General features: G+C 38.5%; 1 protein-coding gene across 1 annotated transcript in view; it reads left to right on the forward strand.

The window, feature by feature from the left end:
- Window positions 1–19,094, forward strand: part of LOC139732537 (uncharacterized) — a 30,415-nt gene that overhangs the window by 7,668 nt on the left and 3,653 nt on the right. The window contains exons 2-9 of the mRNA XM_071643392.1: window positions 3,415–4,958; window positions 7,304–7,453; window positions 8,648–8,884; window positions 14,644–14,724; window positions 15,698–15,859; window positions 16,477–16,614; window positions 17,388–17,522; window positions 18,273–18,421. Of these exons, the coding sequence (XP_071499493.1) occupies window positions 3,415–4,958; window positions 7,304–7,453; window positions 8,648–8,884; window positions 14,644–14,724; window positions 15,698–15,859; window positions 16,477–16,614; window positions 17,388–17,522; window positions 18,273–18,421 (2,596 nt within the window). The remainder of the gene's footprint in view (window positions 1–3,414; window positions 4,959–7,303; window positions 7,454–8,647; window positions 8,885–14,643; window positions 14,725–15,697; window positions 15,860–16,476; window positions 16,615–17,387; window positions 17,523–18,272; window positions 18,422–19,094) is intronic.

The following is a 19,094-nucleotide window of genomic DNA, read 5'->3' on the forward strand; positions in this document are numbered from 1 at the left end:
AACATTGCTTGGCATAATCGCAGTTGTATGATAGTGAGTTATCTCCCCTGTCATCCATCCGTCTGATCGAGGAGAGAGACATCATCGAGCAAGCTTTGTCCATCGGGGTGATCTATGCCAAGGCGAGGTTAGAGTTGCGTCATATCAGATAGCGCTGGCAGGGAAGAGAAGGACTTCGACAAGAAACCATGCACCACTTAGACACTCCCCCCTTGCCTTTTTTCAGCTCCAGTTAGGGTGCTAGAGAATTTCCTGCTTTCCCCCCTCCCCCATCAGAGAAATTGAGACACAACGTTAACACCCCTCCAAATAAGAGGGAGAAAAAAAGTGTATTACTAATCGTAATCAAAGAACTTGGCTTTCGCGATAGATGTCTATCGGCAAACGCCGAGAAGCATTCCAGCTCTCGAAGAGGAACTTGGACTTTCTTAGCAGGGGAAGATATGATGACTCATGCAACGGTTGTTCCGAAGACAGTTTTTTAGAGCAAACTGTGAGGGAAAAAATGATGACAGAAGAGTAAAGATATGGTGCAGTGTGCTGTATGAATAATATGAGAAAGAGAAGGGAGGGGAGGGGAGAATGCAGCAGCAGAAAGCCAGTGTTATGTGATGTGTCATGATATCCACTAACTCTTAGTGATATTACTGGAAAGGGGTCTTTTTTTTAATTTGCTTTACATCGTCGTAAGTACAGTATATGTATCAAATATAGGTCTAACATATTATGTTCATATGGATCTCTCTCTATATAAATATTATAATATGTCAGGACCTCAAACCAACTTTTTTTTGTCAGGTGACCTGTTCTGGCCACTAAGATCTTTAAATCTGAAATGTTGGTGACCCCCAAAAAAGATATGTAGTTGCTTGATATAAAGGCAACATAACAATCCATTATGAATCTTATTTGTCTGATCAGGCTATTGAAACATTAATTTGGTCACCCGACACCAACTCTTAATGTTAAGTTTTGTTTATGTTACCTGTTTCATTTGTCAATGTCATTCTCTTCAGTTAAATATTCACACAAAATACACTTAATGACATTATGTTAATCCATATATATGTATTAACATAATATGTCATAAATGTATTTTGTGTGACCATTATTTGATATAGACATGTATGTCTATATCAAATAATGGTCACAAAAATTTGAAAATCTAATGTATACTGTGTGAATTTTGCATATAATCATAATTAAAGTTACCAGATCAGGGTTCGAAATTGGCGATGGTCCGCTGGCCATTGGCCACCCAAAAATCGTGTCGGACTGGCTAAAAATCATAAAATTCTGACGTTACTAGTCCGTCTGGCTAGCCAAAATATTGCTTCAGTGTCAAAATTGATTCTAAGTAGTCCGTTTGGCTACTTTAAAAAAAAGTTAAGTGCAACCCCTGCAGATATACTCAAATCTGTCTATATTTATATTTGGAATTGGAATTGGAATTAAGTCATGAAGAGAACAAAATAAAGTAAAATTAATGTTTGTTAAACTTTTACTCAATTTTCTTTTCCTCTTGATAGTATATAAAATGTATGATGCACATTATCACTCGAACGTCGAAATCTGAAGCTTAGAATACATTGCGTGTTCTTTTTTTTCTTTTTCTTTTTTGGATGGCATGAATTTTTAGCCACAGACATGTTTGTTTACAGTCAGTATTCTTGGCAGTACCTTACTTTCTTGGCAACTCATCAGATATGAATTGATCTGTCTGAAACTGCCGTGACATAGTCAGAAATATATTCACATGCCCTTCATGCATTGTCTAATTAATATGTTCCATGTTGTGACAATCTGCAATACAAGATATTGCCCCCACCCCAAGAAAAAAAATGGACTCTAATGAGAATGTTCTGTAATAAATGGTATCATTTCTCATTGCACAGGTTTATTCAAATATCCTTAATGAAAGATATCTAATCACCACTAATTTTAATCAGGGATAGGAGCCAAAGACCCCCACCAATAGAGTGTTGTGATCTTTATTAGTTAATTTTCATACATGATAACAACATTGACAGTTGGCACATGCTCTTCAACATACTGAGATTAAAGTGGACTGTACAGCTGGAATTGGGAGATAATCATTTGATTTACCATGCAGCTGCTTTAAATGCTTTCTGCTCTCTCATTCCCAAAGTTAACCTACTCTATGCCAGGGACTTCAAACTGGGTGTACAACTCTATGAGGTTTTCTGTGCTAATCAGCACTTAAAAAACACAAAGGGTTGCTAGTAAACTGCCTTGCCCTGTCGTATATTGATTTATTATTGGATCAGGCAGAAAGATGTGGGTAGGGTGTTGGAGCCACCATTAAACTCAAACTTGTAATTTTTCACCTAGAAAATAAGATAAAAATGCAATGTAGTGTGCATGAAAACTAACACATCATTTGTAACTGTGGCAGACAAGCCAAGAGTTGTTTTGAGCATGAGGTAATGTTTGCAAATCATATAGACACTTCATCAAGAGGTTGTTTACAAATGACATAGGATGCTATCTAAATTCAAGTTAATGTATAAGCACATGTCTACCCCAGCTATCTATCCTCCCCTCCCCCCCCCCCCCCCCAAAAAAAAAAGGAGGAGAAAAAATAGTCAATAATCATATCCTGTTTCACTGGTATCCTAAAAGTGGGCCTGCTTTAGATCTACATCTAGGCAGGGCTTTGGTACCGTGCTTAAGATTGTCCCTTTGAAAAAGGACTTTAAGCTTACTCTTACATAGTCATGTTTTGCATGATGCTTGCACTATTAGCCAGTGTTGAGCTGAGCATATGCACATAAAGGTTTATTATAAGAAGCCAACTACTACACCAAGGGCCCATTGCAGAAAAGTTACAATTATGGTAACTTTGCCATCCAATGGTAACTACCTATGATGGTAACAATACTCAACAGCCAATCAAAATCAAGAATTCCATGGAACTTGATGGCAAAGTTACCATAATTGTAACTTTTATGCAACGGGCCCCAGCTACAGTAAGAATGACTCTTCCTAGTGAGGTAGAGATGACATAACCTTCTTTTGTTATCATGAGAAACATGTAGAGTAAAACAGTTTAACCACCCAATTTATGTATATATTCATAAAGAAAGATTGCCTTTTATATTAACCTTTTTTAAAGGTTTTGAATGCATGAATTTTTTTCATGTACTTCAAAAGAAAAAAAAAAAGGGGGATTTCCAGAAGATTCTTTATACTCAATCCACAGAATTGCATATAATATCATGTTTTCAGAGCAATTTATGGAAAATGTCAACATGCTTTGACCACATTCTCGAGGGGTTGAGATATATAGCAATATGTTCTGTATTGTTGTGCAACATTCGATGATCTCAGATACCTGTTGGTGATGTGCTGACCCCTCTTTCTGCCTTGTTCTTCCTCTCTAATGCATCTTAGGACTCCTCCTGGCAACAGACGCACCCAATGTACTCCACGATCCTGGCCATCAAGTGGTATCCTCGGCACCCCAGGTTGAGCCTGGTCAGTCCAAGGAAAATCCTGTTACTCCCAGCTCACCGGCAAGACAAGACCATGAAGCAAAGCCAGTGACCAGTGCATTCAGGCCTGTGACTTCTGACCAGAATGGGACATCACCGTTCCCAGCCAACCTGGTCAACACAACGCCATTAATCGACCAGACACAAGTATTTCCTCGAACAACTCTCAAAGCTGCTACAAGTGCATTTGCAATGACAACAGGCCAGTCTGCAACACCAACAGTGCATTCTGCACCTTCAACTGCACAGCTGTCTACAGAACCAAGCCTGCTATTTACCACTCCAGCAGCACAAGCTGCAACGTCAAATGTGCATACTGCATCTCATGGAAGGACTACCCTAGGTGCTGGAACAACTCAAATATCTACCCTTACTCCAGTCGATGAAACAACCCACAATTTGACCACACAGCAGAATGTGCACACCACTCAGATAACATCAAATACAACATATGCAACACACTCAGCACCGCAGAGTACTTTGCCAGGCAGTATCAGTTTGCCTGTCACAGGTGGCGTACCTACTGCAAACTCAACCGTTCCAGCCACGACACAAGAGTTGGCAACACACCCATTGCCAACAGTTACAACAAATGAGACAGAGGCAACAACGTGGGTTGAACCAGTTGTAGGAACAACAAACCAGACAGGTGATGTCACTTCAGTTGAACCTACCACATGGGCAGAAGCTGTTGAAATCACCACCAACCAAACAGGTGAGGTAGTCGAGCCAACTGAAACACCACTGGAGACAACTTACCCAACCACTGCAGGAGCAATTCAAACCACTAAAGATCTGACAATAAGACCCACCACCCCTAACACAACTGAGCCACACACAGTAATAACAACCTCTGTTACAACCACATCAACAACCCAGTCTCGGACTTCACCGACACCAACAACTCCAGGCGTGACAACGACACAGCAACAACAGAGGACGTCAACTGTTCAGCACCGTACAACACAGACACCAAGGCATCAGACAACTGTTACCATGGCAACCACAACTCAAGTCCAACCAACAACTGAGGAGACCATGACACCAACGCCTCCTCATCCTCCATCTCTATTTACACTCCCGACCCCGGCAATGGTGACACCCAATGCTTCCTACCACCTCTCCGCATACATCCAGCTTCGCCTGAGCACCCGGTGGTCGCTCTTCTGCGCCATTAATCAGGACATCAGAGATGCGTTGTCCGAGTATGCAAACGAGGTGCTCGGCCTCTCACGATACCACAGAGTGTCCGCATCCTATCTGAACGTCTTTGACTACTGCCGGTCAGTCATGGTCAACAGAATGAGGAGGTTCACCACCACACCGATACCCGTGGACTTCTATGTGGCTCTGAACGGGACCTACCACGAGAACAGCACGCGTAAGGTTGGGGCTGAGCTTGTGAGCGATCCATCAAATTTGCAGGAGGACATTCCTTTTCAGGTAAGATTGATATGAATGTACAAGTTTTTTAGGGAGTAGTTTCTGTTGGTTTTGGTGTCTGTGTGTCTCTTTGTTAATCTTACTTTATATAGTTTTCGTGCTGGACTGACCTATAATCAGAGAAACCTTTTGAAGTGTTAAAATGTTCCCAAATCACATGTCATAATTGGATTAGGGAAATTAGAAGAATGCACTGATGTGATTCTAAATTCAGTTTCCTTGAAAGTCACAAGAATTTATACAATCTATTCAAAATTCTGTGATGGATTTTTTTCACATTGCACAGATCATGCAGTCATCTGTGGAATAAATGAAATCTTTCTTTTTTTTTAAACCACATGTGCTCCCTCCTGACATAGACTGCCCGCGGTACATAATCAAGCTTGTGCAGATACTTGGATGTGTTCGAATCTGCCTGATGAATGAACTATAGTACTTTCCGAAGATACTTGTGAGTAGGCCTATTATACCCCCAGTCTGTGTGACATATTCCTAGTGCGTAGGTCACTGACCGGAGAGAGAAAGAGAGATTTTGGGGAAAAAATAAAAAGAACAAGACAACAACAACAACAACAACAACAAACTGACCTAGCAACCTGCTAGAATGAGGCGAATCACTTTTTTGGAGGGAACTTTTTGATATGTTAACCCGTTGAGGACGGACTGATTTTGCTACAACACGCAGTTCCCATAGACTCCTGCCCGAGTATACTCCAGACTCGTCCTCAACGGGTTAAAAACAGACAAGGATGGGTAGACTCTGAACAGGTTATTGGTTCTAAACTGGGGACTTCCTGCTATGGTTACCCTTGTTGATGTTTTGTTGATGGTACTTGAGGCCTACATGTGAAACAGGTTGTGCTAAGTGGTGGATTGGGGTCATTCAGACACTACTTGGTTTATCACGGGATGAGTAATGCTGACGGGTAATTCAATTAACTCGTCAAGGTTTCAGACAGGGCAATGCACATATTTAGTTTTTGGAGAAAAGTTATGATTCAAGAATTTAAGACTATTTGTCATCATCTGGCTATGGATTTAGAGCTGAGTATTAACACAAGAAGAAACTTATAACAAAGAGCCTATACAATTATTTCAAAGTTTATGTTTAGCAGTTATAATTGCCTTCCATCAATTGTCCATCAATTTTTTCTTTCTTCTCTTCAGTGCCCAGGAGAGATCAAAATGATACTCTGCACAGCAATTTTAAAAACATTTATGGAATGCAACTTTACTTGCCTGTCAAGAAAATAAAGTTGCTTATTTGGCACTCTTTAAACATTTTATTAAAGTATATCCAATGCAATTATGGCCTATTGTATTCAAAATCAATTCTCCAAAGTCTAACTACATAATAGTTTGAAATTGCACATTTACATTATTTCTTGAAACAGGAAGTATGAATCAGATAGTATTCTGAAAAGAACAGGCAAAAAAGATAATGCAGCATGAATTCATTTAAGCCTCTAGCTTAATTTTCTTCATTGTTTTTCCATATCAGCTCAGAGACATGATAAACCCCAAAGATTTGAATTTAGACAATAGAGTTTGATTTGATTAAAAGGAGGCAAGAGATGTACTTACCAGGTTTATTAAAATCCTGAGACTGCAGCATCTTGTGTGACATTTTCATCAGCATTGATAAGTGTTGCGTAAAGTTCAAACTAGGTGCAATGCTCGGCCTGTAGAATTTCCAGCACTCTACTCTATAAACGCTGTCAGAGACTGGAGTAATTGGAGTTGATGGAATTGATTAATAGATATCTGTGTGTCCTTGTTTTGAAAGCAACTGTGACAGCAGTGTGTGTGGGGGGGGGGGGGGTAGGCACGGAGAGGAGGTGCCTATCACTCACAATGAGATCTCTGGTAGAATTTGCATAGAATGACGTCAGGCTTATCCAAGAATTAGTATTACCATCAGTGATTATGTTGGCTTAGAGTGGAATATGAATTTTGCAATGATATTCTGCCGCAGATTAGGCTGTGGTTTGCTCTGAAAAGCCTCTATATACTCTCCAATATTTTTGTCTCTCCCTACCCCAAATCTGACATCCCATTCTTACACAGTGCCTGCTGTAATGATAATGTCGGTAAATTGAATGTGACTGCTCATTTGAGAAATTCTCTCTCACGACCATTGCATGTGCCAAAACTCCCTTGTGCAATGGCTCATGCAGTGAAGCTACTCTATTGCTCTCAATTTCATTGTGGAAATCATCAGCCAAGTCTAGTGTCCCTTCATTAACATAGGAAGGGAAGTGCTGCTTTTACTTGCAGGCAAAAAAAAAAAGACGCCCAAACTCAACCTGACTCTTTTTCTCACACACAAAATGGAACATTCACAGATTCAAGAAGTATACCTGCTGACCACTGAGCAACAGACCACTGACCCCCCTACACCACCAGATGATGAGGCGCAGGGAATGGTGGTAGCGGTCACTCTCACCGTGTGTGCCCTGGTCTTCGGCATCATCCTGTCTCTCATTGGCTTCAAGGCAAGTTCTTCTTCCTGTCCATTTCATGTCGCATTGCGTTTGCTTATTGCATGCTTTCTCACCCATCCTGTATGGTGTGGACGTTACTTACTTTCCAAGAACTCTGTGAGATCTCTTCTTCAGCAGAGATCTGGGAAGAGTTGGGCTTTTTTTTTGGGGGGGGAGGGAGGGAGAGGGGGGAGATGAGGGAAGGAGTCATCGGTGTTGGGGAGCTATTGAGGGGAGGGTCACCATTTGACTTGTGTCCTCACCTAAGTCATATTTGATAGATCCAAGGTGCCTATATTCTAACTTAGTCATGGGGGTTTGCCCCCTCTGACTCTAATGTTGCGGTGAGTGAGGTATGTGGTGATATTGAATGTCTTTAAACAAAGAGGGGTTTCAAAGGATGTTCTGAGCACCACATAATGTACATAGTGTACGCTACATGTACAATGTACCTCCCTTGCAGTAGTGACAATTGCAGGTGTATGTGGAGAATGAAATCTTTAAGGAGAACTTTGAGAATTCACCCTATTGAGTTCATTGTGTTTAATTAATGCAGTGATTCAAACATAACAGATCAGTGAATGTGAAAGATGAATATTAGACACCATTGACACAAAATAATGACTAAAAATGCCAGTAAGTCATCTCTAATTCACTATACAGACATGTCAAACTAGTTAGCTCTCAAGTGATTATGAAATATCTTGTGTGTTATATTGTGCATGAAAATCATGCAATTTAATAAGTTGGAATCTACATGAAAGACTTTATTTTCTATTCCTTGAATGATATGACAGTAGGAAGAAATATACTTGATGTAAACTGTTTCATTAAAATAGAAAGAAAAAAGTCCCATCTTGTTTACATCTGTGTACAATGATATGCACTACATCGGTATGTTTCTGTGTGTTCACCTCATATTAATCTGCAGGTATTCCACTCATTCGATGAGTTAACAGTTTTTGTCAAACTATTTGGAAGGGAAGGGGGAATTTGGGATGCATGGGGTTATTCATTTAATTTTACAGTTTGTTGTTTGTTTGGTTTTTTTTTTGGGGGGGGGATGTTTTGAGGGAAAATGGGTGTCAGAAAGAGTATTTGAAGACGATGAACCATCATTGTAGAATAATTTCATGGCATATGATTTTATGTAAAGTGCCATTACCCAACATTGTCTGTAATAGTCCTCCTCTCATCTCTATTCAGGTGTACAGAATACGAAAGTCTCAAACGAGCTTTGTGGATCGGTACTACTTTGACGGCAAACAGCTCCAGGATGCCTTGAGCGAGTCCCATCAGATGAGGGGCGTGTCCTCCCCGAGCAGGACAGGTGTCGGCCTGAGCTCCCCCACCTACCGGGGCTACTTCACCAGCTCCATCAACCATGGACTGGTGATCGACGACGAGGAGACAGTGTTGGCGGAGGAGGAGGAACCGGAGGAGGTGAGCATTTCTACACCTCTCTAACCCGTTGAGGATGAGTCCCAATTATACTCGGGCAGATGTCTAGGGGAAGTGTGTGTTGTAGCAAAATCAGTCCGTCCTCAACAGGTTAATACTCTACGCTCTGTGCGTGCTCTCATCTTTATAGTGTAGCCATTTACTTTGGTGACTTTTAATTTTACAAAACATTTTAAACTTTTCTCTGATTGGAGGTGAGCTTGATGATAAAATTGTCAAGATCATGATGTGTGCATGGAGTAACAATGATAGCAAACTGCCCCCCCCCCCCCATTCATGTAGAAATTGTATGACCTTCCCATAATGTGTTTTTTTTTATCATAGATATCACAAACACATGATAATTGCAGCCATGGACACAATCCTCATGGTGGGGGTATTGCATTGTGGAGCAGTAATGGTGTAAATCAGATTAAAAAGTTTGCCATGTACCAGTTCTGTAGGCATAGACTGTACACTCTCTCATTGCTGTTCACTGTAAAACTGCCTATAATGTCAGCATGTGATTCCCTTATTGTCCTCACCATAAACTATTCACTATTTTCCTCTTTGTTTCTGTCTTCTTCTTCTTCTCATGGTCCTCTCTCTCTCTCTCTTTCGTTCCTTCTCCATACTAAGGGGACTGACAGAAAAATCTAAGTGTGTGAATCATTAGTCAATATTCAGTGTATTTTACCGTCCATTTGCAGTGTACCAGTCGAGAAAGGCCAATTTGCTGTAGTTGTCATGCAGACGTGTGATATGGGCACGTGAGGCATGTTTGAAAAGTTCTGGCATAGAGTCAAAGTAGATGTTCATGTCAACAAATAAATGAGAGCACTTTATCTCAATTATTGTGTACATTTTACGATATCATCATAACTGCAACTGAAAATAAAGTGAGCATACATTTTATGGCATCAAGTCATAGATAAACGTCTGTGAAGTTTTGTATGCTTGGCTCGTTGGGTCCTGGTAGCATGTCAAAGTGGTTATGATCCATTGCGATAGGAAAATCTTTGTTTTTGTTGTTGTAGTTTGTATATTAGAAGTGGTACATTTGCTTGCTTTGTTCATTGAAAACAAGAGGAAAAGATGTTCATTGCCTTGGAAGTAAATGGTTGTCAGGTGTAATGGATGTTTGTTGTGCAACACCAATCTGTACATCAAACAAGATTTAATGGTTTGATCTAGATTGGAGACCAAACACAACGAAGTGCCTTTTGCCCCCATTTTATCACCTGTGGTAACTGAGGAAGTAACTCTACTCAAAAAGTACATCCAAATGCACCTCATCCTGCAGTTCATTGCAATAAGGATCTTCTGAATGTGTATAAACCTTGTGTATTGTTATTAACAGTAGGGCCTATATTTATGGGACCAAAGTCAGCAAGTGCTTGTTTGCATTTCAGCAAAATTTATGAACTATTGTCCACTCTTTGTGATCTACTCACTATGTACCATCTTATGTTGGGAGGCGAAATGTTACCACATAATGAGACTTGGTAAACTTATAGTTTCTAGTGGGATGCAAAATGATTCAATCTTGACACTGGACTCCCTGAAGGCAAATAATTCAATTAAATTTCAATTTCAAATATTTCCAACAGAACATAATGTACATATAACTCTGAGCAAAAGAATAATGTAGGTAGACAATACATGGTAAGGTGTACAGGGTATCATATACAAAATAGTGAAACATGACAGCAAAACATTGTGATACCAATAAATTGTAATAATTCACCAAGATAAACAATTTGGTATTGTATTGTGATGTAAAACATATTGTGATTATATCAGCTTACAAGTTTAAATTTGTAACTTGTTACAAAACAATGTAGTAGAAATCAGATAGATTTTGGAAACTTATTCTAAACCAGTTCTATCATTTGCATGTGCAATATATGCTTAACTTCATATTCAATCATGTCAGCTGAAATATATCTCATGATGCATACATGTATTTTAATTAGTTTTGTGTGGCCAAGGAATAGAGACTTCATTTTGTTTCTGTAAACATCACATACATTGCAAAGTATTAGTAATATTGCTGCTTTCCTAGATAGAACATTTATTGCTATTTCAAAACACAATGTTTTCTGGGGGGGGGGGGGAGGCGATGGTGTCACTTTGCGGTTACTACAGTGATTTCATTCCTTCACTAAGCTATATACTATTGCATTTTATTAGTGTTTGTTTCTTATAAATGCTTACTGTAGATAGCATGATATTTTTCACAGCATTAGTTGTTGAAAGTGATAAAGTACCAAACATACATTCTCCCTTCACAAAAGATAGATGAAAGTTGTCTTTGTAAAAGAAACTTTATTTTCTTCCAGCCCATCAGACGTTATCTAATCACAAGATGTATAAAGCAGTTTTGTAATGCTTCTGTACTTTTACTGAAAAACACACAATTTTCGCTGCGTGAAATTTTCGCGAATTGGAACCGACGGCCTTTTTCGCGGCATGAAATTTTCGCGAGTTGCCTCTATAACACTCAATGCGTATATAGTGTAGACAAGAACTTTCATGTGCATTTTAGTTTCGCGAATCTTGGCCCTCGCGAAATTCATGGAATTAAAATGCACATGAACATTTTTCACTGTATGCCACTTCCTGTTACAATATGATTTGCAAGATTCATTTCATGTGATGTTTTTAACATGGCTTCCAAAGAAAGCTACAGGAACCTATTTGACACTCTCTCACTCTTTGTTATGATGTACAAAGATCCTTGATGCTTCAGTTCCGTGAAATCCATGTTATTGTTCAGAGTAACCTGGTACAGGAAATAGTAAGGCGGCAAAAAGTTATCGTGATGAGAGAGAGAGATAGTGTTGACATGTTATGGCTTCATTTCCTTCTTGTGTTCAATACAGAGACTGGTATCCCTTCTCTGAGTAGGATTGTCAGGGACCCCATGTCAGAAATAGACTTAAAACATGAGACTGGAATGATGGCGTATTGCATTGTTTGTGTCACATCACATTCCTTACATTACTGCATTATTCACTTGAAAAATTAAGCACGTATAAGTTGTTGGCCATTTTTTTTGTGTGTGTGTGTGTGTGTGTGTGATGTGTGTTTTGTAAGAAATCATGGCTGAAAGAAGTCATGTAGGGCCTACTCATGCAGTTATAATGAAATGTCAGGAAATTCACAGAAAAGTCTCAATTTTCATTGTACTTCAAAGGAGGCATTCTTGATCTGAAAGTCAACACATCACATTCCTCGGATTACAGCATCATTCACTTGAAAAATGTAGCATAATATATATATTTTTTTTTTGCTGTAAGAGGAAGAAGTCATATCTTGTGCAGTAATAGTGAAATGTCAGGAATTTCACAGAAAAGCCTCATTTTTTCATTGTTTGTCAAAGGAGGTGGTTTGATCTCAAAATTGAGTCACATTTATAATGTGCCTTTTTTTTAGCCATAATGTCGTGAACACCAGAAATTTTGCGGCAATTGCAGGAGGGCTTTCAATCAAGATCTGCCAATGATAATGTTTTCATGTGTAGGAGGGAATATGCTGCTGAATTTAGCTCTTGCCCTGCGGGGAAATGAGAAAAAAACAGACTCAAACAAACAAAGGGCACTTCTGCCGTTTCCTCATCCAGGGAAAGGTTGTACAGTCTGAAAGGGGTTTCCTCTTTTTCTCTTTAAAGGGAAAGTCCATCCTAATAGTATGTTGCTTTGAATGAAAAGAAAAAAAAAATCCAAGAAGTCGATCAGTGAAAAATTTTGGGAAAAAAAAATTGAGACACATGTAAGTTATGAACTGTTGAAATTAAAGTATAGAGACTAAGACAAATTGGCAACTCTGTGTGATGTAGTTGTTGAGCAGCTCTTCATTTGTAACAGTACACAGAAAATCACAAAATTTTCATTTTTCTTAGACATTTGAGTACAGACTGAACTCGCCTGTTGATGAGGACATGCAAAAATGTATTACCAATACCAAGAACAGGTCTGAAGAAATTTTTTCTTGGCAGAAAAATGAAAAATTGGTGACTTTTTGTGTACAAGCCAAATGGAGAACTACTCAATAACTACATCATACAGTGTTGCCAATTTGTTTCATTCTCTAAACTTTGACAGAACCTCATAACTTTCTTTTTATATCTTTTTTTTCCACAAAATTTTTGGTTGCTCTACTTCTCTGATTTTTCTCTTATCTTACAAAGCAACATAATATCAAGATAGACTTTCCTTTTAAATCGCGACATTTGTAGCAGATAGACAACCATTTTTGGTCATGTCCAGCCAAGCCTCCAAAAGCAACGCAAGTACTGGTGGGAAACAAAAATAGGGGAGGTCACTCTTGGCAGGTGGTTTTATACTTCTACATTGTCAGTTGTATGGCTGCAGTATTCAAATCAATCTTGGCAAAAGGTTGTGTAAAGAATATTCATAGTAATAATTCAATGTGCTACTTAAAGAAGGCATGTCTCCCCCCCCCCCTTTCATGTCTTGTGCATGTGGGTTTGCTTTTCACATTGATTTTTTCCCCCTAAAACTTCTGAAGGCTGACACTTATTCTTTTTCAGCCCCATGTGTTTTTACATGCACACAGTGGGTTAGGTGATGGATAGTCTGTTTCATCTTAAGACCAATCCAGAGGGATCTAAAAGGAAAACTATTCATATGTCAACAATTCATTGATTCAGAGCTTAGTCATGACTTGTAGATATGGTTGGGGTTTTTTTCTCCACCATTTGGTATATGTGTGGATATAGGTGATCAACTTCATGATGATGTTCAAACAGCATTTATATAGTGTCATTCATCTGTAGAACGCGTCAATAACTCATTGAACTTTATCTAATAACTGTTTGTCTCATCTGTTTAGCTCTCAGTCATTCTATTTGTCAATCTGTCTATCTTTGTATCTATCCAGCTATCTTTCTATCTGTCTTTCAATATATGTATTTCTGTAGATCTACATGTATGTCTATCTATCAATCTATCTTTCTATCCATGTACTATGTGTCTGTAGACTGATGTACATGTATAATATATGTCAATCTATCTATCTTTCTATCAATCCATATAATATACATACATATGATGTCAATCTATCTATATATCTATCTTTCTGTCTTTGTATATTTCTGTAGATCTACAGCTGCTATATGTCTATCTATGTATGCATGTATGTATGTATCTATCTATCTATTTATCTATCTTTGTCTATCTATCTTTATCTATCTATCTTTATCTATCTATCAATCAATCTATCTATCTATCTATCCATATCTATCTATCTTTATCTATCTTTATTTATCTATCTATCTATACCTCTCTCTCTCTATCTATCTGTCTATCTATCTATCCATCTATCTATCTATCTATCTATCTATTTATCTTTGTATCCAGCTGTCTGTTTCATTCTAGACAAAGGGGATATGGCAAACTGAGAACTTTGCAGAGTCTCCCTGATTCTACAGATTGCTCACTGTAAAATTGTAATATTTCTTTTTCTTCTGATAAGAGATGTATTTCAGCTTTCCTGATTTGGAATTATTTCTGCCTATGAGATGCATGTAACACACTAGATTGCTCTGTGATGTGAACCTACCTTTTTGAAATACATTTGTACTGATAAAGAGTACAAGCAGCCCACTGTCCTTGACCATAAGTTGACAAATATTCCATCAGACTTTGTTTCAGGTCATGCAACTACTGCAACAAATCACATGTAGAGTTGTTTTATGATCATCAATTCTATTTTTATTGTTGTTGTTGTTGTTGCAGGCCTTACCTTCCCATTATCTGACTGAAAGTGCGCTGGCAAAGTTTTACAGCTACAGGGAGGCCATTGAAGAAGAGTTTGAGGTAACAGCACATACCACCTTATCGCAGTGAAGTTAACTGTGTACTCTCCAGCCTCCTTCCACTCTCTGCTGCACAGACAGACAGACAGACACACACAGACACACACACACACAGACACACACACACACACAAATTTTGGGGTTCCTTTCTGTTCTCCCTTTATATTGCTTCTGCAATGTACCATCAGTATTTTTGTCAGTCACATGGTGTCAAATGGACTGTTGATGTCAACATGAGGAAAAGGAATGATTGTTTCATCTGAATATTTGTTAAATTTATGATACTAATCATAAGTGGTGATACAGTCTTCGTATTTTACCATCTCTTTGATCAGGGCCCTTGACTCTAACGTGATTCCAATTACCATGTTAAAGTCGCAATCGCCATCACTTTCACAGAAATTTGAATAGTTGCAACTAATTGAATATACATCCTGGCTGTTGCCATAGTAACTGCAATTATTGCGCCTTGAAGGGATCGTATAGTTTTGGTCGGGACCTAACGTAAGGATTGTAACACTTTTTGGTGAGATAATGAGAAACCTCTTGTGAAATAGGATATAGTTCCAAAAAAGATTCAGCTTTTGGTTGATGAGGGCTAGTCTTGGGATGGCTTAGATATCCAAAAAAGCGATCCTAATAAAATTGAAAGGCCCCGACTTTTATTGGGATCTCTTTGTTTGACCTTCTTTTTGGATGTCTCAGTCATTTCAAGACCAGTTTTCATCGGATAGACTCCCCATGGAGTTGCATGCTCTGTAACGTTTCATAAAGTGGTTTCTAAATATCTCGCAGAACGTTACAAGCTGAATCCTCATCTCAACCAGTACTGTACAGTCACTTTTATAATTGCAAACTTGCTCATGAAATGGACCAGAGATACAAGATTAAGTATGAAAATACTTTTGTACTCAATACTTATTCATTGTATTGTATATGTCTTCATTTCTTTTTCTTTTTTCTTGTGAGTGTAGAACCTTCCAGGCCACCATACGATGTACCCTGATGTTAAAAAGAAGATCACCCCAAAGTTACGTCATCTTGTCCACCAGTCTCCTTCAAAGACAAGAGTACCAGTCCCAACAAGTCCAGGCCCAACAAAGGCTGACTGCACTATCGATGCCAGCTATGTCAGGGTGGGTTTGTTGCCATGCAATGATGTCATTTTTTTTTTTGTACACTGTTTAATGATTCCAGCAAAATTTTCCAGCATTCATGAGCATCCTTTCAATAACTGAGTGTTTTAGAAGATTGTACATATGTGGGGAAAACAAAGTTGTGTGATGACCTTTGACTCTTGATGTACCTTGCAATGAGTTTTGCATTTTCACTAGTTATGTTATTTCTTGCCAGCACTTTGATGGTATTCTGTTTTGTTTTGTGCTTCTTTAGTCTTCAGAGAGATATCATTTCTCCCTGGTGAAGATATCTATAATTTTCTCTCTTATTAAAAGGTTCTTAGATGTTCAAAGAATTTTGAAATGACAACTTCAAACCCATGATAGAAATAAGACCATCAGTCAACCTATTCCTAATTTTTTCCTCTGCTCCTTACATGTAACTTTTGTTTGAAATTCTTATTCAATAAACACGTGAGAAGGATGTTAAGATGAAATTTCAGTCAGAAAACATAGGATATTAACTCCCCTCTTATGAATTAAGTGTGGTCAGGTTACAAAAAAAAAAATGTCCACATGATTTAATGATTTAATGACTTCTTAAGAAGAATTCCTTTTCTATGGGATGTCTACAGGGTCAAACAGCTTCAGGTTGTAAGTACATAGCAGCCAAGGTCACTGGTCCAGACTCCCCAGACAGCTTTTGGACAATGGTTTGGGAGCAGCAGTCCAGGACCGTCGTCTGTCTCTGTTCTCCATATGAGCTTGGAAAGGTAAGATTACATCATTTTACCAAAAAGGTGTATTTAATTCTTTTCCATTGCTTTTTTTTATGGTTTCTTGTGTTTGTAGGTGGCTTACTATAGTGTCTCAAATACTCCACATTCAAGTTGAAATGTCGATGAAAACGACAAAATAAGATTATGTCGATGTTGTTATTATGCAATTGACTATTAATTTCAAATTATATCAGTTGGCAATTGTTTATGCTTGGTGAAAAAGATTGGAAAAGTTGTTTTTTAGTCTTTACAGCTTTAATAATGATTGTTACCTATTTTCTATTCAGAACTCCCAAGAGTTGTCCAATACAACCCTTTTCTGCTAACATTATTGGATTTCAATCATCATATCTATTTTGTTATAATGTTACATAATTATAATGCTGATTATTAATGATTATTATAAGTGTAGTAAGTATTAATTGTAGTAGTAAGTATTAATTGTAGTAGTAGTAGTAGTAATAGTAGTAGTAGTAGTAGTATAGTAGTAGTAGTAGTAGTAGTAGTAGTAAAAGTAGTAGTAGCAGTAGTAGTAGCAGCAGCAGCAGCTGCAGTAGAAGTAGTATCAGCAGTATTCATGTTACATTTTTTTTTTGCTGCCATCATTGTGTTGGCATCATGATTCATTGTCATTCCTCACAACCATTTATTCATTTATTTTTTTGTTTTTTTTGGTTGTTGATGTCATCATATCATGAGAAAGTGGTAATCAGATCTCAAAAATCTCTTCAGCCGCTCCCTGACATGCCACCATTATCTCTTGACAGGTGTGCCCACAATACTGGCCCTCCAAGGAGGGCGGACCCGGTGCCCAGCTCTACGGCAGCATCCTAGTCACCCTGAAGGGTGGGGCCAGCGGGGAGCACTACTTCACCTCCTCTCTCCTCGTCAGAAATATTGAGGTGGGAATCGGCCCCTTCAAAAGATTCACTTTAGACCTATACACTTTCCCATTTTGAGTTTCATCTCAAATTATCTTGATCCGATGAGAAGACCAAGTATTTCTATATTAGTTAGTGCAAATTTGCACTTTTGCATGAGTTTTTTTTTAAAAGAAAAAGCCGTAAGTTTGATTTAATCAACTACCAGTGATTTTTGTTTTTGTGTTTTTAGGTCCTTTGCATGTAGATAAAAGGGCTTAATGCCATGACGATCTATTGTAGAAATTATACACAATAAACAGATACAGAGCTATCAGACTTTCTGATTCTGCAAAAGTTTCTCTGAAATATCAAACATTCCTTAATTACGTGACAAGGGAGTATAAGACCGTCGCTGATTTTAGAATTATGTTTGTGTGTGGCACATGAGCAAAATTAACTTACTTCATATCATTCATATTATTTTTCAGTTTGTGAGTAACTGGTAAAGCAGTGGTACATACAGAGGCATGTGTCATATATCCAAGAATAAGACTCCATATTGATGACAAAATAAAACTTTCAAATACACAAGCTAAAGACGAAAGAGGGATAAAGAAACTGCCAAAATGGAAATGTGTAACACTCGACCTGATATTCAGCAGGCAAAGTAGACAACAACATCTTCAAAATAACCTGTGCATGTTTTGTTATATGAATACCTCAGTGTGCTGGGATTTTTAGTATCATACCTGTAGTAGGTCTAAGAAATTCATGAATTTTGTCTCACAGAAAACCCTCTGTCGGCCAGTGACCCACTACTGGTTCACCAACTGGGTGGATGGGGACATTCCATCAAACGGTCAAGCTCTGATGTCCATGCTACTCCAGGTCCACAGCACCCACCAGGAGAGCTATGGGCCGGTCATTGTGCACTGCAGGTGGGCAGAGGGTCACTTGCATGGCCTGACCAATTATTTTTTTTATTCCTCTGTAATCTCTGACAGCTGTTCATGCCACTCAGTTTATCCCATTGCTCAACAGAACTGGGATGCTTTTGTAATAAAAATCTGTTAGCAGTGGTTAATAATATAGGGAGAGGACTAATATGTCATTTTAGAAAGAGTCCTGGCTTTCTTGGTATATGCAGTTTGCCCAACCTCCCTAAAACGGGTCAGAAAAGTCTAGAAAACCAAAATGATGAGGAAATTTGGTTTGAGGATGAGGTGCAGTCAACCACGTAGGAGATAAGCCATTTACATACAACACATTAATTCAAAAAACAGAATTGATGGTAAAATGCTTCGTTGCAAACAAAAGAAAAAAAAGTTTGTCATTTTGAAATATTCATAGGCTTTGAAATTAGGTTCTAGTACCGAAGATGTTAAAGCCCAAACAAAGTTCTGGTACGACTACAAAAGTTGTCAAATTTCGCTCCCAAATGTGAACGTATGCTTAGGAAATGTGCAGGATAACGATGTTATAACAGAATATTCGATGGGTAACGACGAAAATGCGAAATATTAACCAAAAAGGTTCAGTCAACCCTACTTACCCGAACGGGGTCAGGCTAAACTCGGACTCGGGGATAACTCGGCTTCGCTTTGATGACGG

Source organism: Diadema antillarum, unplaced genomic scaffold (assembly GCF_040938485.1).
Source record: "Diadema antillarum isolate AM-2024a unplaced genomic scaffold, OU_Dant_1.0 seq00000430_RagTag, whole genome shotgun sequence".
Taxonomy (NCBI): Eukaryota; Metazoa; Echinodermata; class Echinoidea; order Diadematoida; family Diadematidae; genus Diadema; species Diadema antillarum.